General features: G+C 37.2%; 3 protein-coding genes across 8 annotated transcripts in view; 1 reads left to right on the top strand and 2 right to left on the bottom strand.

The window, feature by feature from the left end:
- LOC146332306 (uncharacterized) overlaps positions 1-18989 on the top strand; it is an 88653-nt gene extending 69664 nt beyond the window's left edge. The window contains exons 1-7 of one of the 4 annotated variants that reach the window (XM_084741302.1): positions 12528-12672; positions 13241-13345; positions 13451-14194; positions 14551-15425; positions 15741-16757; positions 18237-18312; positions 18863-18989. In XM_084741302.1, coding sequence (XP_084597428.1) covers positions 12544-12672; positions 13241-13345; positions 13451-14194; positions 14551-14739 — 1167 coding nt within the window. In that variant the 5' untranslated portion in view covers positions 12528-12543 and the 3' untranslated portion in view covers positions 14740-15425; positions 15741-16757; positions 18237-18312; positions 18863-18989. Of the gene's footprint in view, positions 1-12527; positions 12673-12700; positions 14195-14550; positions 15426-15740; positions 17556-18236; positions 18313-18862 lie in introns of those variants that run through there. The other 3 variants (XM_084741311.1, XM_084741318.1, XM_084741327.1) reach the window with 3 other exon arrangements.
- The window catches only part of LOC146332307 (butyrophilin-like protein 2), a 107631-nt gene that overhangs the window by 36060 nt on the left and 50249 nt on the right, over positions 1-21322 (bottom strand). The gene's annotated exons all lie outside the window — the stretch shown is intronic.
- Positions 1162-21322, bottom strand: part of LOC146332309 (uncharacterized) — a 57936-nt gene continuing 37775 nt past the window's right edge. Inside the window, exons 2-5 of the mRNA XM_084741415.1 lie at positions 5661-5936; positions 4410-4427; positions 2955-3080; positions 1162-2758 (exon numbers count right to left, since the gene is read on the bottom strand). Of these exons, the coding sequence (XP_084597541.1) occupies positions 2673-2758; positions 2955-3080; positions 4410-4427; positions 5661-5936 (506 nt within the window). The 3' untranslated portion in view covers positions 1162-2672. The remainder of the gene's footprint in view (positions 2759-2954; positions 3081-4409; positions 4428-5660; positions 5937-21322) is intronic.

Below are 21322 nucleotides of genomic sequence, written 5' to 3' on the forward strand. Positions count from 1 at the left end.
ACCCCTCCTCCAAGAAAGTTGTTGTGTAAAATGTAAATAAACTTATTCAGTTGAACAAAGTACAAAAACAAGATATTTAATCTTCAAACTGATTAACTTTGTTTTTATAAATATGGACTTATTCTGAATTTGATGCAACATGTTTCAAAAAAAGTTCTAACAGGATCATGTTTGTCTCTGTGATACATCAGATTTTCTTTTAACACTCAGTGTTTGTGAACTGAGACACTGATTGTTGAAGTTTTAAAGGTAAATTCTTTCTCGTTCTTTCTTGATATTCGTCTTCAGCTGCTCAACAGTCCACAGTCTCTGTTGTTGTATTTTGTGCTTCATGATGCACCACACATTTTCAATGGGAGACAGGTCTGGACTGCAGGCAGGTCAGTCTAGAACCTGAACTCTTTTACTACGAAGACGATTATTCATGATGAAGATAATTATTTAGATAATTTTTTAACTGACAAGGCATGAAATGTGAACATGTGTTACATATCACGTATTGATTACACTGAGGGAACATATTTTCAATACAGTTGAATGAAGTGGTTCTAAGCTTCACAAACTGATCTGGAAGCAGCAGTGAACATATATAGTGACTGGGTCAAACCAAATAACACACAGGGGGAAAACAAGATGGACGCCAACAACAACTAATACAAAGCAACAGCTAACTTAATCTGATCCCCCCTCTGAATGTGCAGCACATGGTTTGGTCTGATGAGCTGACTGTCAGATTTAACAGGCTCCACCCCTCAGACACACCTTTTGCTCAACCAGGAAGTGAACCGCCCCCAACAACCACAGTAAGTCAAAGACACAGAAACATGTGGTTAATATAACAGGAAAGAGTTTGTTTAACCCCACAGTGTGAGAATGTGTTCACTCCATGTTACCAAGATTTATACCAACAAACTGTGGAGTGAATTGTTTGGTTGTTTTGACTGCAGGTGAAATGAACCTGTGCAGGTGAGTGTGAATGAATGTCTGTCTGTTAGCGGCTGTTAGCATGACTGTTAGCATCTGATCCTCTAGAAATCTTTATTTAAAAAACAACTGTTACAAAACAGGGATTGTCTTAAAATCTGGTCAATAAAGTAAAATCATTTTTATTTCTTTTATCAAAGTTTGAACACAGAAACATAAAAACACAGTGACAATGAAAAGTTTTAAATGTTTTATTCAAGCTCATAAAAGTATAAAAATGATTCAGCGCTGCCTGAAATGACAAGATACAAGAATATAATCAGTTAACAACATAAACACACATGAAGCTTTAATCTCACAGGAAACAAGAGGAAACACTCAGTGTCCAGATTATTAGGTTCACTGAACATTAAACCTTCATGAAGGGAGGATTCACTGGTTTAGTTTTAACTCAGTTTACCTTAAGAAATAAACAAGACAGGCGTTTCCCAAATAATCTGAAAATATAAACACACAATTAAAAATCAAGTCACATTATATTTGACTTCAGCTGCAGAATAATGACATTATTCTCCAGTGTAACAGCTGTCTTTGGTTCAGTGAAGTCTGATGTTTTTGTATTTATTCAATCATCCACTGATCATCTACAATGATCATTTAATACGTCACAATGTGAACTTCAAAACATTCAACGTGTCTGAAATACAGATAAAACTGAGTTTATGTACAAATACTTTCTATAATATATATATATATATATAATACTGCAACTTTTTTGTACAGGTACAGGTCCTGTTTTTTTTTTGTTTTTTTTTTTTGACCTGACATCAGAATGAATCTACATTTGCAGAAGATTAAAAATAAGATGCATAAATAAATCAGAATTAAAAATATAAAATATAAAAATAAAATCAACACAGAACAGAGTGCAAGAAGTCATCGTCGTCCTCAACAACATTAATGAGCAATAAAAGCAAAAATATGTTTAGTCAATAACTTTTCTCTTAAAGTTGAACAAGAGTTGAATCAGAATTCAAGACAAACTATTAATTGAATAGTCATTGAACAGAATGATTGATTAATAATCAGTTCTGTCAGCATTAAAGCCCACTTGTTCTCTTCTGTTGTCACCTTGTTAACTCCAATCTGTCTGATAAAATCAAAGTACCTGAACAGAACCGACCTCATCACCACACTGAATATTTACATGGATGTTGGACCATTCTGCTAAATCACTCATTATATTCAATCATGACGTCCTCATGTCTTTTTTTCTTTGATTTATTGTGTCCTGAATTTTTCCTTGGACACTATTTGCACATGTTTTGATTTATTAAACACTGAGTGCTGTGAGATAATGGTAATGACTCTATATTTTTATATATTTATTGTTAGTTAGCTCAGTATTTCAGGGGGCAGCTGTGCTGTTGTCTTACTGTCCATGATGTTGACAGGTGATCTCATTCTGAGGACAGTATATGAAGACACTTGGTTAAGTTGAGGGACAGATTGTTGTCGTGGTGACGGGACAGTTTCCATATGAAAGCAGGATGAGCTTCATGCATATTAATCACTGAAACAACCTTCATTTTCAGCATCACAACTGTCTGCCTCAACACAACCAGAATCCAAACCTCAACCTGAAACTAAGTTTAACTTTAACCTTAAAACCAGGTTTAACACTTAAACTGACTGAAATAAGTGAAGAGCAGAAAAAATCCAGCAGAGTTTAAAACTCAGACTGGGTCTTAAACATTTAATTCATACACTCTAGTTGTTACATATTTCCTGTTCAGTCCGTTTAATTCACTGAGGTCTCTCTCTGTCTCTGAACCTGCAGGAAGGAAAACAAAGTTATACTCAAGAAAATGATGAAATGACTTGAATCTAATCTGGTTGTAAATAACAGAATGATTAATGAGAAAAATAAAACAACTGTCAAGACTCTAAACATGAGAAATGTATAAAGAATGTGTTGTGTTTTCTGTTTCCTTATGAATATGTTGATAAAATACATTGATTCAACTTACCTTTCTTACAAGTGAGTGGGATGTAATGCTTGAATATAAGCCCAAGTAGAAGAAGAAGAACAACAACAACAAAAAGAACGCAGAAAACTGTAGTAGGACCAGTCCATCCAATAGGTGGCCCTGAAACTGAAGATAAAGTTAGTGTCAGAGTGAGAATGTAAGTGCAGATGATAAACAGCAGATTGGAGCTCACAGTCCACACAAAGAACAACTAAAGGTGTTGATGTTCCTGCAGATTCAAACCCCACTGGGATGAATCTCAGCAGGAACAGTGATGTCAGCTTGGATCTTATGTCCAGTTTCCTCCTGCTTGTCTTCACAGCTCAGAGGTTGGTTTTGGTTTTGCTCACAGTAGTGAGGAGGGTGATGTTGTAGCATGGTCCTGTTTCTGAGACGTGCTGCTCATCAGTATGAAGACTGTTTGAATCACTGTCCTGCCACCTCCACTTCAGCCTGTTTACATGTGACTGTTGTTAAACTGCTGCTGTGTCTGACATCTGCAAATGTGTGTGACAATCTGTCTACGGCCGAGGTTCTCTACACACTGAGCCCAGGACACCATGGACTCTGGATTACGTCTTAGAAACACGTCTTTACTTTATCACAGTTTCAGGAATTTCTCAATCTGTCATCAATACAGTCCATCTGTCTGTCCATCCTTTCATCTTAACATGCAGCTCAGATAACTTTGATTCACTGAGCTGGAAAACTACAAATCTGATGGACTTTACATGAGTATTTACATTTAACCCTACTTTATACTTCTTCTGGTATTTTTGTTTTTACTTTTTACTCTCCTACATTTATCAGATGTATATAGTAACTAATTACTTTGATATTACAACAAAACATGAGTAACTCTGATACTTCTGTACTTTTACTCAAGTGGACTTTTACTTGTAACAGAGTATTTTTACTTTGTGGTTTTACTACTTTTCCTTCAGTACAGACTGTGAGTTGTTCTTCCACCACTGACTGCTGCTCAGTGACGTCCAGATTAAAATCATGATGAATTATTCTGTTTTAGCCAACAAATAGAATCAGTATTTTATTTTTGGAAACTGTTTAAGAGTTTGATCATTTTGGTTCATTTTGGTTCATTATTTCTGAATTTGAATTCATCCTTCAGCATAAAATTCAAGTGTTTGATGGAGGGACACACAGGAAAACAGATTAGTGATTTGGTCTCATAATGATGTTTAACATTAAATCCTGCACTTTGTGAACCTCTGCTCTCATTCTTCCTCTGATCTCTGTAGATTCATGAAGTGGAGTCTCAGAGTCTCAGGATCAGAGTCAAGTTTTCACTCAGTTTCAAACATTTTCAACTTCTGCAGATTTCTTCATCATAATTTACTTTGTGTTCAGTCTAAAGACATTAAGATTTTTGGAAAATTATTAACTCATATAATTAAAATGACTTGAATATGAAATTAAAACGAGGAATAATCTCACCTTTGCTTGGCTCTGGATCTGTGAACACAGAGTAAACAGACAACAAGTGACACATCAGTTATAAAGAAGAATTACAGGATTATATATTTAATATTTTTGTTCATTAGACAATAATTTCTGTTAGTGTTAGTAATTATGCAAAAACTTGTTACTAAATATGAAATTAAGATTTTAAAAGTGTGTGCAGTCATTGTGTTTTCAGGTTTTAACTGAGTCTCAGTGATAAACTCATATTAGACACATGTGATCAGTCTCATGCTGCCAGAACAGAAAACTGATCATATCATTTGTTGTTGTTGTTGTTTGTCATTTAGTTTTTAGTTTGAGTTCAGTTTAATAAATAAAATAATTGAAGAAGATAAAGTTTTTCCATGTGTTGAACATTTCATGTATGTTCAGTCAGAGTGAGTTAAAATCTGTGATGATGTTTGATGATTCATGTTGTCATTATCACTCATCATAGTTTGACAAGTGAAGCTTTCACACTTGAACTCATTTGACACCAGTGTCATGTCTCATCATTTTCTCTGACCTCTTCTACTCACTCAGCAGCTCATATGTTGTGTTTTCTGGATCAAACTAGTTTTGTCAGTTGGTTCAATCAGCGACTCCACAGTTACACCTGGTAGTTAGTATGTGCTCATATTTCTAACAACAAGATCAACTGTGTGGAAGAATCAGTTTGTGCTGGAACTCATTTTCATTTGGTGATGCAGAAATCTTCACTTATTAACCACATATATACCAACATATAACAAGGTCAAATACAACAGAGGAGACTGTGATCAGGACTGACCTTCAGTCCATGTACGGCAGTGAAGAAGTGCTGACCACAGCTGGATATCAACATCTGCTTTTTATGTTAGAATATGGAATAACTTGTGTCACGCTGCACAAAACTGATGAAATGATTCATGATGTTCATGTTCCTGAAAGCTGCGTTCAGACCAGGAGCCAAAATTTACTTTTTGTCCACCGGCTAAATATTTAGTGAATATTCAGATTTTACCAGAAACTCAATAGATTAATGTTGTTTTTTTAACTGATGAGTGAAACAAATCTGTCAGTTACTTTAATATTTTATCTGCATTTGTTTGGTGGTTGGTGATAATTTTGGTCTCTTGATCAGATTGAACAGAAACATTAATGTGGTTTATTTAATCCTGTGAATTTGACTGTTGATTGATGAACCAGTGTCACATTTTTATCAATTTAATTTTATAATAAAAATACTAATAGGAAGAATCTCACCAGGGATGAACACAAAGATCACTGCAGAAATCTGATGGCAGATTTCCTCCTGTGTGACGACACAGCGATAGTCGTCAGTCTTGTTCACAGTCGTGTTGAGGATGATGAAGTAGCCTCCTCTCTCTGTGACCTGTGGTTCTTCAGCAGGAAGGATGTTTCCAGAACTGTCCTGCCACTCGACGTCAGGTTTTGGAGAAACATGTCGAACTTCACACTGAAGCTTTGCTTCGTCTCTTGATTGATCAAATATTGTGATGCGTGGATGTGGAGATGCACCTGTGAACACAGATGCTTTTATCTTGATTTTATTTTGGTTGTTACTCATTTATTTGTCTGCCTGTTTAACTCACTTTACTTATTTTTTAATTATATTTGAAATGCTTGCTTTTCTAACTGAAATTTTGTTTTAATATTATTTTATTGCTTCACAATAGAAGTACACCATTTTGTAACTCAATTTTGAAAAACTGAATATAAATAAAATCATTATTAATAAAATTCAGCAGCACCTCAACATTTAACATTATACATTCACATATTTAACACATGTCAAAGAATCATTAAAGATAAAATACACATCAGACCTGTGGAGCCAATTCACACACTCACAATGAGGGATTAGTGATTGTAACACTCAGTTCTATTAATGAATCTATGAGAGGCAGGAAGTGACACAACAACAATCAGGACTCACCTCGGATGTTTTCCTCCCATCTGTCTTTTATGATACAATCTGAAAGGAAAAACAGAAACATAATAATGTCAGAGTTCTTGTTTGATATCAAGTTAACATGCAGGTGATACTGAGAAAAAACTGAAACATGTGACTGTTTATTAGACTGATTTAAAAGACGTCTCAGATTTGACAAACTATCTGAAGTTGGCAGCACATTTACACATGAGACTGGTTTGTGTCGGTCCTGGATGGGTTACAGTCAAAGAGTCAGAAAACACATCTGTCAGAGCCTCCTTACTACCCTGCTGTGAGAGAGTCACCAATCCACTGATCCTGAACGATACAACTGCCTCCAGAAGACGATCAATCATGATCAATATCTGTAACACAGATCCATTAGAGGCCTGTCTCAAGAAGTAAGTTCAGAATTTAACTTGAGTCCATCTGGGACACTTGAACCAGTCTGTCTGTGAAATGAACAGGTGACTTTATAACTGTTTCATGGAAGAACTCACCAACATCAAGGTCAATGTAGAAGATTTGTTCTTCTGGCTGAAGACGAGGAAAATGACAGCTGTAGGTTCCACGGTCAGACACCCTTGTATTGTTGATCCTTATGGAGGCGTCTCCGAACTGCAGTTGTTCAGGAAAATGAGATACTCGTCCTCTGAACTGCTCGTCTTGACCTGGAAGGCCGTTATTGGAATGAAGGCCTTTCCCATAAAAGAACACTTCCTTCTCATCATCTTTCCTCCAGTCAAAGACGTCTCGTTCGATGTTCTCAGGTCTGATGAAACAGGGTAAAACAGCTTCACTCCCTTCTATCACTCTGACGACAGCTGAACCTGAAAGACAAAATCAATCAGGAGAAGATTCAGTTTAATTCATTTTATTCTGTGTGTGAGAGAGGATTGTGACAGGATTAATCAATCGATTAGTTGAGAAAATAATAGTTAAGTCAAAGTACTAGAGTTCTTGTTTTTAAAAATACTTAAGTATTCAAAAGTACAGATTACAAAGTACATTTCTAATATCAATACATGCTGTATTGTTTTCACAGTGAATTTACAGAACCTTGTAACTCTGAAACCACCTGATGATGCACTGACCTGCTTGTAGAACCACTCTGCTACACAGAACACCTGGATGATGTATTTCTGCTTTTACATCAGTTCCAGTTGAGAGCGGGTACTGTGACTGGTTTCCTTCTGTGAGAAACACAGCGTTTTCTTTAGAAAAGAAAAAACATCAACAGCTGACTTCAAAGCTGTGCTTAGACTAAAAATAAGGAGTAACAACAACCTTCATAGAAATCTAGTGGAGTCAAAAGTACAATATTTGTCTTTGAAATGTGGTGGAGTGAGTCAGAAGTTTCCCCCCCAAAAAAAGAAAAAAACTAGTACAGATACTCAAAAAATGTACTTAAGTACAGTGAGGCAGCAGTGCTAACCACTGCACCACCGTGCCGCCACAATACATTAAATTACATTACATTAAATTACATTACAACACAATAAAATACATTTGCTTTGGTCCTGCAGTCTGTTTTCACAGACAAACCCGTCTTCAGTTGAAGGGAGGGTTCACTGCAAGTCCTTCATTTGGTTTCCTGTCAGTTACACCCCTCACACTAAATTTAAAATTCAGTATCCGGTTGACAAAGAATTCTCAGGAAGTAGCTGCTAAACTGAGTTCACTCACTTCCTGTTTTCTTGCTACTAATCGCTGTGACACAGAAACATTCTGAGGAAACATGAACTTTCCCACATAAGGTTATCAAAAATACCTGATAATCAATTCTTTCTCAATACGACATGTTTAAAATCAATACAATACTAATATTTGATCATATCAAAGCTATAAAAAATTACCTACATGTTCATTCATGACCACAGTTCAGTTTATTCTTTATTTTCCTGGTTGAAATTTGTCTTTCAGTAAAACCAGACAGTGTTCCGTCACTTTTTTGATACTATATTTTTTATAAGAAGAAAAAAATATGTACCAAGAGATTTTTTTCTTTTTGCTGTGGTGTCAAAATATCTAGTATTGTTTTTTATAATACTGCATTGAAGTTTTAAATTCTGGCATCTTGACTTGGGCTGCAACTAATTATTATTTTCATAATTGATTTGTTGTTTTGGTCCATAAATGATCCATCAGTTTATCTGTTTGTTTGTTTGTTTAACAGTTGAAACAGATAAACGCTGTCAGACAGGAAAAATCAATTCAACAGATTTAATGTTTATGTGTCTTCTAGCTGAAGCTCATCTGCAGCCCTCGTCCTCGGGGCAGGGCCTCGTCCAGATGTGTTGTTCTGATTATTTGATGAGAATTTAACTTGAGTCCATCTGGGACACTTGAACCAGTCTGTCTGTGAAATGAACAGGTGACTTTATAACTGTTTCATGGAAGAACTCACCAACAACAAGTTTAATGGTGAATGTTTGTCTGTTAAAATCATCAAGTGAAAAATCACAGCTGTAGTTTCCACTGTCAGACTCCTTTGTATCTCTGATCCTTATGGAGGCGTCACCGAACTGCAGTTGATCAGGAAAATGAGACACTCGTCCCTTGAACTGCTCGTCTTGACCTGGAAGGCCGTTATTGGAATGACTCCCGTTCTTATACAAGAACACCATCTGACCATCTTTCCTCCACTCAAAGGCGTCTCGTTCAATGTTCTGCTCAGGTCTGATGAAACAGGGTAAAACAGCTTCACTCCCTTCTCTCACCCTGACGACAGCTGAACCTGAAAGACAAAATCAATCAGTGTGTTCACATGCAGAGTCATCAGGTTAGAAAGAAAGTCAGTTAACACATTTACAGACCACCACAATAACTCAAACACCAGTTTATGAGCAGTTTAGTCAGTAGTCAGATTTCTCCTCTCTCATATTATATTTGGTTACGTCTCATGTTTGTTCAGACGTATTTTAAGATCACAGTTAATCAGGTTAAACAGTTTTTCTTATTGTGCTTTTTAAAATTATATTTAACTGTGGAAACTGTTCAGCTAACACCAGGAGAAGATTCAGTTTCATTCATTTTATTCAGTGTGTGTGTGTGAGGTCAGCAGTCTAATGTCACGTACTACTGGACCCATCAGCCTGAACTTTTTTGTGAACATTCATGACTGTAGTCTGAAGGACGTCTGTGATTCACACATTTTGAAAAATGTTTTTATAAAGGTCATAAAGGCCAACTTTATTCTGATCATATAATCATACAGAGTACAAATATACAGTCAAATTCTTTCTCTGCATTTAATCCATTCTACTATTAGGAGCAGTGGGCAGCTGCTGTACAGGACTCAGGGACCGACTCTGGCTGGTGACATCATGATTTCAGGTCATCTGTCCATCCACACCATTCTTATGAACGTGATACCTCGAGAAACGCCTTGAAGGAATTTCTTCAAACTTGACTCAAATGACCACTTTGACTCATGGATGAATTTCCACATAAATTTAAATCAGGGTGATTTTCACAGACAGGGCTGTGATTAATCCAGAAGTACGTCTTAATCTGTACTCGTATAGTCTCACATATCCAGACCTCTCTCCACAGCGCTCAGCACTGGAGAAAGATCTGGCATTTCTTTACACCAATTAAAAACACTGAGCCTAGGAAGCAGCAACGGAGCTGCTGCAAAATAATGTGGAGGGGAACCTGTTTTGGTGGAACATTTGCACGTCTGGAGTCAAGCTCTGGTTTTTATATATAATAAAAAAAGTTTTTATTAGGTGCTAATTTGTCATTTTAAGCGTGTAGGTTGCAGCTCAGAAGTTGTTCTTGTTTCCCTGGGACTTTAACAACATCGAAAGTGGACGCCGCAATGCCGCTTGAAACAAACGACCAAGGTGTGCATCCAAGCCTGCACAGCAACGAGATGATCGGCATGCAACTGATGTCCGAACAAGAAAAAAACACAGAGGACAAGTTGATTCAAAAAATTATTCTTCAGCCAAAAGGAATGATGCTCTGGTCCAAGAAGACGATCCATCTCTTCCATGAACGGTCAAAAAGTGACATAGTATATTTGGACGCAACAGGCAGCATAGTAAAACAGGCCAAAGGAGAGAGTTCACCATTTTACATTTATGAACTCGTAGTAAGACATCCCCTGAAAGGCTGCTCCTCAGTGCCTGTAGCTACATCTGTGACCGCAGAACATACAACAGCATCAGTGTCATACTTTTTAGGGTCCTTCATGACAGACTGTGTGAAATTTCATGGGACAAAAATTCGAAAAAAGACCTGTGATGTACATATGTCATGGCTCAGCAGTTTTAATACAGTCCATTGCACAAAACTTGTGTGGTCTGAGTCTCACAGAGCTCCTTACACAGTACTACTACATCGTGACAGGACAAGGAAAGAATAATGCAACTGATCTACCAATCCTACATCGGTGCTTGAGTCACGTTATGAAAAACGCCAAGGACCTCTGCAAAAAACAGTAAGTGGTGCCTTCTACTTAATATGATTTTGTTTTAATTATTATCATTATGGTGCATTATTGGCAACATAGATATTTATTTATAAAAATCTTTCCCACAGTGCTGGAAAACACTATATCCTCTGTATGCATGTGCTCGGGCTGATGACTCAGGCGACTACACTCAAAGAACTTGATGAAGTTGTAGTGAGTGCTACAGTGGTGTTCTCCAGTCCAGCAAGTGATGAAAATGTTGAAAAACATTTTCAAAACCTTCAAGCACTTCTCACTTCAACTGCACAGCCAGTCATTAATGACACTGACATAACAGAGGAAGACTATGTGGTAAGTTATCCTGTTGGGAATTCAAAATTTAAAATTAGTTAATTTAGTTTTTCTGTGTTGAATTGTGGATCATTTAGGTCTTTCATAGATGTTGAACGGACTATTCGTTGTTTGGGTTAGGGTGAACTATTGATGCATTGACATTGCAAGCCATGCAGTCAATGTACACACAATTGCATGGAGCACAGAAACATGATGTTCTAAGGAAAGACTGGTTCTGTCTCCAAATACCACAATACATGAACAAATGACACGTGTGACATGAATATAATTGTGTCTCTCACAGGCTGAATCGAGCCCAACACCATTTGATGAGCATTTTAAGGAAGTCATCCAGCAGGCACCACTGGACACACAGGGAGAACCAAAGCGGTACTACTGTTCCACCTTTATCCCCAAGCTTCTAAAGTACTTTCTGCCTCAGTCAGTTCTGTGGTCAGGACCTTTACTTGGTAAGTCAGGTGCCTCCCCTATATGTATGCAGACATTTTAAGATTGTTTTTCAAGTTATTAATATTAATATAATATTGCAGGAGACCTTGGACGGCATGGGACAGGTCCTGTTTATGAGATGCCCAGAACTTGACACAGGTAAATGTGAGTGTTAATATGTATTATTACATGGCTCTATTAAATGCTGTACTCGGATCAATCACTGGTCAATCACTGCAGACCGTTGCTATGTATAACGGCTAGGGATGCCGCTCTGATTGGCCAGGCTACTGCTAATGGATAGATCCATGCTACTACTTCAGAAAAAACAGAGGAGAGATTGAAACCCTTCATTCATGACTAATGGCTGAAAGGAGAATTTCCTGTCCTCCAATTCAGGCAACAGTAGCGGATCGCTCTCTTAAAGCTGTGTACGGTAATTACAACGACTTCTAATTATAAAAATGTGTTCACAGTTTTGTCACATGGGGCAACGGCATGAGAAAAACACAGACTTTACTTTCAACAACACGAAAGAAGTCCCATTCCCCCTCATTTCTCATTTCACTATCAGCTGCAACGTCCAGTTTAATGTGAATCATAAATAAAAGTTTCTATCGACTCACTGCTGATCAGCTGTTGCTATGTGCGCAGATTTAGGCTTGTTCAACCACCATGGGCAGTTTTTTCAGAGGCAAGATCACATTGTAACCAAAAATTTGTCTCAAATTATTTAATTCAGCAGTAAGCTACGTAATAAGCTTCACATCAGGGTTCTAGTCATCCTGTCGGGGCTTATTTGTCTGTAACAACCTGCTCACTCTATGTTATCACTTACTTAACAGCTAAAAGTAAACTGTAATAAAAGAACTATTTTCTTTACCTTTGTACGCGCAATAATTCAACAAATGTAATACTAATGTGACTTCATGTTAAATTCAACATGTCTTCAACTGAATGACACCAAAGACAACAAGACGCAGGGGATTATGGAGAAGAACCAGTGGGATCTCCAAAAGATCCGTTTTCAACAGAAGAGGCTGACCAGACTGGATGACTCTCTGCACACCTACAAGGTGATGAGAGAGAACCAGGACTCTCTGAAAATCAAGACCAAGGTATTTATTTTAGGGATCATAATATGATCAAATAATGTACTTGATTTAAAGCTGTATATATTCAGTTTTGATGGTCTTCGATGCAGAAAGTGGGGAAAAAACATATAGATAAAGTAGCTGATGTATAATTTCTTAGTTTTTCCATTTGTTATCAGAATTTCTAAATGCTGGTTTCAGAGGATAGAAGCTGTTTTGTTGTTGTAGAACTTAAGTACTGAAGAGTATGTAACATTTAAAAATACATCTCATACATTACTTTCTAAACAAGTATTTTAATTCAATATTGTTAATCAATAATACACTGTCTTTGTCACTATATGAAAGCACAGAACATTATAGCTTTTTCATATTGAATAATTACAGACCACAATGAATCATAAGACCAAAACAACTGCAGATTAAAGTAAAAAAAAAAAGTTTATAAAAAAACAGATGTCAACAAATTGCAATCAATCGGTGCTTCACAAAATTTACTAGTCTCGTCACGTATCCACAATCCAAAACAGACATCCGAAATTCATAACTTGCTTAAGTAATAACAATAAATCTCTCTGTTTATTGTAACAAGACCCACAGGGTAGAAAGGTGGAAACAGAGGAAGCAGGGGAGGAGAGGTGTATACGTGACACCAACGAAGAAGCCTTTTGATTTCAAGAAACCTAAAAAGCAGAAGGTAACAACAAGATGTTGTTAGTGATCATCATCAGCTCAAAGTGCATCATACTATGTTGTTACATGAAATATAAATGAGGATTCAGTGTAACATTTTGATTATCAGGTTTTAAAGAAGAAGAAGACATCAAACCAGACTGAGGTACAGGAAAAGGTCAGAAACACCAACGAACGAACCAACAAAACAGACACTGACACTTCGCTGGTCGATGCACCACCACCACCCACGCTGGACACCCACCAAGACCAGAGGCTGTCGGTTACAGTGTCAGAAGACCTCACAGTTGTCAGTGCTGCTAATACGAGCCTGCATCATTCTGGGGGTCTTGCACTGGCTTTAGCTGAAGCTGGAGGGCCAAAGATTGTTGAAGACAGTGACCGGCACATTCTTAAGTGTGGGAAATTGAAACCTGGCCAGGCAGTGGTCACAAGTGCTGGTAATTTACCGTGCAGATATTTAATTCATGCAGTCGGCCCACAAGTCAAAATTAATCCATCCCCAACCGTGCTCCTCAAAGCCAAGGGGACTTTAAAAAAGGCCATAGAGAGCATCCTGCATAAAGTAAGAGACCTTAATATTCAGTCCGTTGCTATTCCAGCAATCAGCTTTGGCATTTTCATTTTTCTCTTGGGACTGTGTGCAGACATGATAGTGTCCACAATAAAGGAGCTCCATGACCAGAAGAAGCTCAAAACTCAACATCTTATGGTTCACCTTGTGAAAAATGATGAACCATCTGTCAACGAAATGGAATGGGCCTGTCTGGAGATATTAGTATCACCAACTTCAGAAGCCACAGTGTCAGAGCAGATGCCGAAGAGTAAGACGATGACAGATGAAGAACAGCAGGTACGTCATTACTGACAGGAGAATTCTCACATTTTGAATGCATATTTTTATATGCATATTACATCACTCAGTGACCAATGAGAATTTCATTCCTGCGTATATTTTAAATATGTATTTAGTGACAGGTACGCCTGCGGATGTTATCGTATTACAGGTGTTTAGTGTTACTTTTTTCAAATGGTTTTATCTTGATACAGCCTGTTTAATAGTTTTATAGAAATGAATGGACTTTAATTTAAAATTTACAAGGTTTGAGATTATTGATTATATGGAGTTTTATTTCATTTCATTCATTAGTTTTATTTATATTAATGGGATTATATGAAAAGCTAAGAAATTGTACTTTTTTTTCTCAGCTAAAATCACTGTGGAAAAAGAAGAACACAGAAGTGGTGGTTGCAGTGATACCATCTGCCAACCAGTCAGGTTCCAGTTTTCTCGCACACCACAGTGAACTCTGGTCACTGAGACCTCACCGATGGCTGACAGGTGAGGTATTTGGTGGTTTGAACGTTACCCACATTACACTCAAATATCACGCATGAAGTTGTTATGCTGACTTTATTGGAATAAGTATTCCAAGGTTTGAAAGCTGTGTTTCCTTTGTCTTCTTCCATATTAGGTTATGGAGGGTCTCTTCCATCTGAATGCCAAACAGCTCAACCTTGGAAAGACCTTTTTTTTTTACTGAACCATTACACAGCTGCTGTGATACTGTGGAGAAGGAGAAAGCGTTAGACAGCACAGCTTGTGCAGGGTAATGCTTGTTTTCATTCCTTTATCCTGTGCAGACCTCAAAAAGCCAAATCTTATTAGGAAAACCTGATTTGCATTTTTATAATTTTTGAAATTTATTATGAGAGTATTTAGGGATTTTTGTTTATGTTATGTAATGATAAAATAAATCAAAATTTGAGAATGTGGCATTTCATTAAAAAGAAAACTCTTATTCTCTCTTTATTGACAATTATTTAATTTAGTTTTATTTCCATTACAGACTGACTTCAACAACTATGAAGCCATACTTTCTTTTGTAAATGTTGGTGGAAGTTACTGGTCAGTGATTGTTACGTATATACCATATGTTATGTATATATCTATTATGTTGTTTTGAAATAACATTAATCTTTTTTTAGTATGTATTTCCTGATATAAGCACAGTATTTTTGTTGGATCCTGTGGCTAATAAATCAGAGCAAGCTGAGTCTGCACACGCTGCAAAAAGAATACGGTAGGTCATCATTTTTCTCATAAAGGTTTAGTTTCCTTTTTCTCTCTTTCTTTGCCTGAAACAACCAGTATACATAGAACGACCAACAAATGCCTGAGAAATGATGAAAGAAGACATCTTTAGCATCTGGTCTCATATACTCCTCCCTAGTTTAGTGAAAATGTTGCTATAAATTGTAGAAAACAAAGGTCACAACAAAACAGTAAATCGAAGGAGTTACTTGATGCAGTTTTATTGATTTGAAGTTTATTATTTTGTAAACCTGACTCTGATGTCGATATTGTGTGTTTTAATAACATCATGTGTTTTCTATAGGGATTATATGAGGATGCGCATGATTGTCCATGGCAAGAACGACTGGGGAAGAGTCAGATGGAGAGGAGGAGTCATGGACCATCCTGTGCAGCGTGACAAGTGTAGTTGTGGGGTCATCGTCACCATGGTAATGACCGTGTGTGTATGTGTGTGTGTGATGTTTATTTCTATCTCTGTGTTTCTCTATCAAACATTATGTGTCAGACTTCTGGTGCTTAACTAAAAAATTTAATGTAACAATAAAGTGACACAGCAGTGGCAATTTGAAGTCATAACAACTCTTTGGTAAATGGATTAAGCAATTAAAATAATATTCATAGATTCACAGGATAAAGTCACAAGAACACATCCTAACAGATGAATGACAACATGCCAGGTGCTCTAAAAAAAAGACAGCTGTTGCTCTTCTGGAGAGCGACATAAGTAGAGTCAGTCATTTCCACCAGGTACCATGGTGGGTTGGAAAAATGTTGCATCGATATGTCACTATGTCCAAAATTACATTTCGTTTACTGCCTTTAACCTCATATGTTTTATGTGCTTTTTAATTCAGTGTCTTGATTCAATGTACAAAGTATCACCGTATAACAATGCATCAAAAATGTAGTTATCTAACCATCTTCAGTACATCATTTTAAGTAAAAAAAAATAATTAATATACCATAAGTTATAGTTCTGTTATTTAAGTTCACACTTAAATTGAATGTATTTTCAGTTGTGTAAATACTACTGTAGTGAGGGATGACTGTTGTCACAGCTGGTGTAGTTTGGCATTTACATGTTTTAGGTACTACTACACATATTTTTTGACAAATCAATTCATATTTGCCTTTCTATTGCTTTATAATTCAAAAACAATGTTTCAAAGATGACTTGCTTGATTCTGTATGTTGGTGTAGATGTCGAAGGCAGTGATGGAGGCATATCCTGCGCTGCCTCTCATGTCCTTTGGCTCATCGAAGAAGGAGATGACTTTGGAAAGGACAAAGTTTGCACTGGCAGTGCTGAATGATTCAGGTTTAAGTCATTTTTCTCTTTTCTTTATATTAAATAGTTCATCTTGTTGTGAAAGTAAATGCAGTCAAACCCATCCAAATAAATGACATCCTCTGTAAAAGAGTCCACACAGTTCATATTGTTTTAGTCAAAAGTGTCATAGATTTTGTGAAAAAATTCACATTTATATATCCCATACATCTCAGATGAACTCAGAATTGTCACGGTGTTGGATTTTGTTGGTTATTTCCTGTTTTATTTTGATAGTTTCTGTTCCTCCCTCATGTGTTTTAGATTTACTTCCTGTATTTGTCTGTTTTCCCACCCTTTGTGATCAGTAATTATTTTCACCTGTCTCTGACTGCCCTCACCTGTGTCTTGTTTTCCTCCCCCCCCCACCCCAGTGTATTCAATCCTGTGTCTTGTCCTCTTTACTTTGTTGGTTCATTCTCTCGTCTTGTCTCGGTGCTTGTCAGGGTTTCCTTGTGTTTTTGATTCTCCTATGTATGGATTTTTGTTTTTTTTTCCTCCCTGCCTGGATTTTGGATTCACCTGCACCATTCATGTAAGCTTTTGTTGGTCTTTTGTTAATTAAATTTCTTTTGAACTCTCCCCTCTGCCTCCTGTTTTCTGCATTTGGGTCCACCTCCTAATTAAACTGTAACAAGAATCCCATCATGGAATCAGAAAGAACTCTTATCAAACTTCAATACAGTCAACTGGAACTGAAACAGAAGCTATATCGTTTTAAATCTGCAAAGGTATAGATTTATTTATTGCTGTATTTTTCCTTCAATAAGGATTCACAATACTGATTGTTAAATTTATTAAATAGACTTGAGTTGATGATTATTAATAATCCAGTTGACAAGCTACATATAATTTGATAGCAACTCAGCTGCCAATGTAACAGATTAATGTAGATTTATCTAATTCCACCAAATCATTCTGATTAATTTGTTTGTTTATATGAATATCATATTAGCATGATTTTAATTGAGGAATAAGACTTGTTGTAACTGTCCCCAGTTGCAGTCTACCCTGTTTTCTGTGTTTATAACTGTTGAAGCAATGAAATGTGGATCTTTTGGTCACTTTTTGTACTATGAGATTAATTAGTTATTTATTTATTTATATGCCAATTAACACTGTAATGTCATGATGGTATTTATACTGATAGCTACTAGGTCCTGTGATTCTTTTTTTTTTCTGATGTGTCCAATGACTGTATTAATTTTGTAATTGTAATTTTAAAAGAAAAAAAGCTCTTTGCAACTGACAGAGGAAAACTGAACAGATACACACCCAGACAGCTGCTGAACGTGTTTTGTATATATTTTCACCAGAGATCATCACTAAAGACCAAAAATCCAGTTCTGCCTCTTCATTGTGAACGCCAGAACACAATGCAGAACACCACAGGCGTGACACCACCGTTCCACCAATAAACTATGGAATGTGTACATATGTCACTTATTACAGAAACTTATTTTATTCCAGTGTTCGATCTGGACAACAACTGTGTGATGTGCTCTGCCTCGAAGCCCCTGGATCAGGGCCTCCAGCTACTCGATGGGTGAGTTTTTGTCACTGTTTCTTGTACATTTATCATTTGGGGTTTATTGTACAGTTATAGAAGAGTGTCTCTTAGAATTTTCTAAACTCGGTACCAAGCCACTAAAAGTAATGTCACAGGCTACCTAACTTCCCAACATACCTAAAAACTATAAATGAAAAAGATACTAAATGTTATGACTAAAATAATAATGATTAAAAATGTCACTGTGGCCAGAACTGTAGTTTGTCCTCTACACAGATAGAGACTCTAGCTTTTGAAACTCTATTAGCATAATGCTGTGTTCTACTGCAGTGGAAATCTGATGGAGCCACATCCTTCTCTCATTGACTTCAAGATGCTGGCTTTTTGTTATTTAATTAGAAAAGATTAACACAGCATATTACACACATTGTGTAATGCAGTGAATATAAATCAGTTGATACAATTATGAATTGAAATGATTATGGCAAACATTTTCTTGCCTACAACCAGAAATTATTCTCTTTTTCATATTTCAATTTAACTGCACACAAGCTGATAAAGATTTTGTCTTTATTTCATTTTTCAGATACAGTGTGACACATGCCAACGATGGTACCATGAGCAGTGCCTGGGTTTGTCTGAACTCCAGAAAGTAAGAGCAGCCAACTGGGACTGTGTCCTTTGCACATAAATAAAAAGTGTGATTAAAAAAATGCAAGCTGGAATCAGAAAGTAGGTGTCAGTTAACAGATGCCAAGGGTCACATTATTTGTTATTTAAAATATAAAGCCTACATAGTTATAAAAAAAAAAAAAGCCTTATGTTTGTTATAGATGTTCAGTAGTAATTTATAATAGATCAGTGAAATATACCTCTGATATTTATGAGATATGAGTATGTTTGTGTTTATTGTATCGTATATTTCCATCACCAAAATCAGAAAGGTTGTGTCATTCTTGTTTTCTGTAAAGGACTTTGTTTACTGCATTGTCTGTTTCCGAAACACTTCTTTTCATTGGAGTTTAAACCTCTGATATTTTTTTTAAATAATTTTTTAATGTAAATATTAGCATTTTAGCTCAATAGCTTCCAGGTCATGTGACCAAACGACTCAAAATCAGTGCAGGGTCATAGTCCTACACCTGCTGGTTGAGATACAGGCATGATACACTCCTGACATAATGATTCAAAATGCAGGGGCGGTCCTAGCCTATTTGGTGCCCTGGGCGAACACCCCCTGTGGCTCTTGCATTATGGGATCAAACTTTGCCATGAGTTCAACTTCTTTTAGAAAACTGCCATTTGATGGAGAAAACAATGTTTCTGTGTGTCCCCTTAGTGCTAAATTTCTGTTTGCGAGAGACTGAATGACAGCAGCGAGACGAGTCAGCGCCGCTCTCCATCTTCTTCTCTCAGCCTTCAGAAGTTCCATCTCTTGTTTTGCCTTTTTTAATCCTCACTACCAGTTCTTTCCATGTTTTCATGGAGTTGGTGTGTTCAGGACTACTGTCATGTGAGGTGAAAAGAAAACCGGCATGCTTCTGTAACGAAGGGCACTTCGTTACGGTGGACAGATGACTTTGGTCTCGGGAATATGGGTCAGAATGTGGGTCAGAATTAATTGCACTTTCTAACAAACAATGAAACTATGCATAATTATAATGGCACTTGGCACTTTGTCAGCGATATTTGCACTATATTAGCAGAATTGGCACAGAATAATTTAATTTTGCACGTTGCATATTTGCACGTTTGGTAGCATATTTATTGCTCCATTTATTGGTATTATTGTCATTTTGAACCATGAGTGATTGTTGTGTTTTCTGGCAGATGCGGCGATCGATACGCGGCGCTGCCTGAAAGAGCGGAGTGATATTAGGCTCCGACAGTATCGTGCATCGGTTTGTTTTGGTTGACGAATAACAATTATATTTCTGTGCTGAGTTCTGTGCAGCAATACAGAGGTGCTAATATTAGGACCAAGTGCGTGCACTAGTGCATAAGTTTAAACATTGTTTGCATTGTGTCTTACTTACCTGTCTTCCTTGTGTCCGCTCCAGGGTGCACGGCCAAAAGAGTCCCCCCGGCTACAAGGGGCACATTAAACGTTCCGGGAGGGAACCAAGGAGGGAGATAAGGGGAAGGGGGTTTGGAAATGGATTGTATTTGTAAATATTTATTAATATTAATTAGGCTTGGGTGTTTATTAATCGATTAAACAGCATTTAATGGGATTTTGTATATATTTTGAATTTGCCACTGTTTACATATAGTTTACGTACATTTGCACAGCAAAAGGATTTTTGATAGCACCTGCTGATGGTATCTTCCAATCAGGTCTACCAGGGACGCAGTATTTAAGGTGCCAGTTCCCATCTATCTGTGTTGCTGGTTAGACCTCACTTGGGTTGCTGTATTGCCATCAGTGATGCTGTAAATATTGTCAATAAACACCAGATGCTTGGGATCCTCGACCTCCTTTGTCATCATTACTGCAACGCCAGCCGCTAATGGTCGTCCTAACAGCTTCCAATCTGTCAGTCCAGAGTTTGTTAAATTGATGTGTCTTCTGTGCAGCAGAAGCAAAAAAGGCTGTTTTTCTCAGAATATACCAGCCAGCTTCTAGGCATCTTTTCACCACTAACTAGTGTCTTCTGAAAATACTGGTGGTGGCAACTTCTTCCATCATCCTCATTTCTAGGGAAAACAAAGTCAGGTGCTACCTTATTTGGTCCTTCGCAAACCAGCTGTATTCGACTGCTGTCAGTGAAAACTGAAGGCCAGTTCACAGGGGCTCGTCCTCAGGGGGTTCAACTCCAGGCATTTCTATGAGCACACATTTGCATTAGTATACACAAGTTATTTAGAATACAGAGCATTCATAGGGGTGGAATAATCTTTGAGACACTCAGGCTACACACAAACACACCTGAAGTGGCTGCAGTTGGGTCTTCATCCTCAGACATGTGTGGAGACACATGTGGCTTTGGGGGGGGGGGGGGGGGGGGGGTGTCCATTTCTGAGGCCTGCACGCCTGAGGAGGTGG

Source organism: Lutjanus erythropterus, chromosome 2 (assembly GCF_056507025.1).
Source record: "Lutjanus erythropterus isolate fLutEry1 chromosome 2, fLutEry1.hap2, whole genome shotgun sequence".
Taxonomy (NCBI): Eukaryota; Metazoa; Chordata; class Actinopteri; order Lutjaniformes; family Lutjanidae; genus Lutjanus; species Lutjanus erythropterus.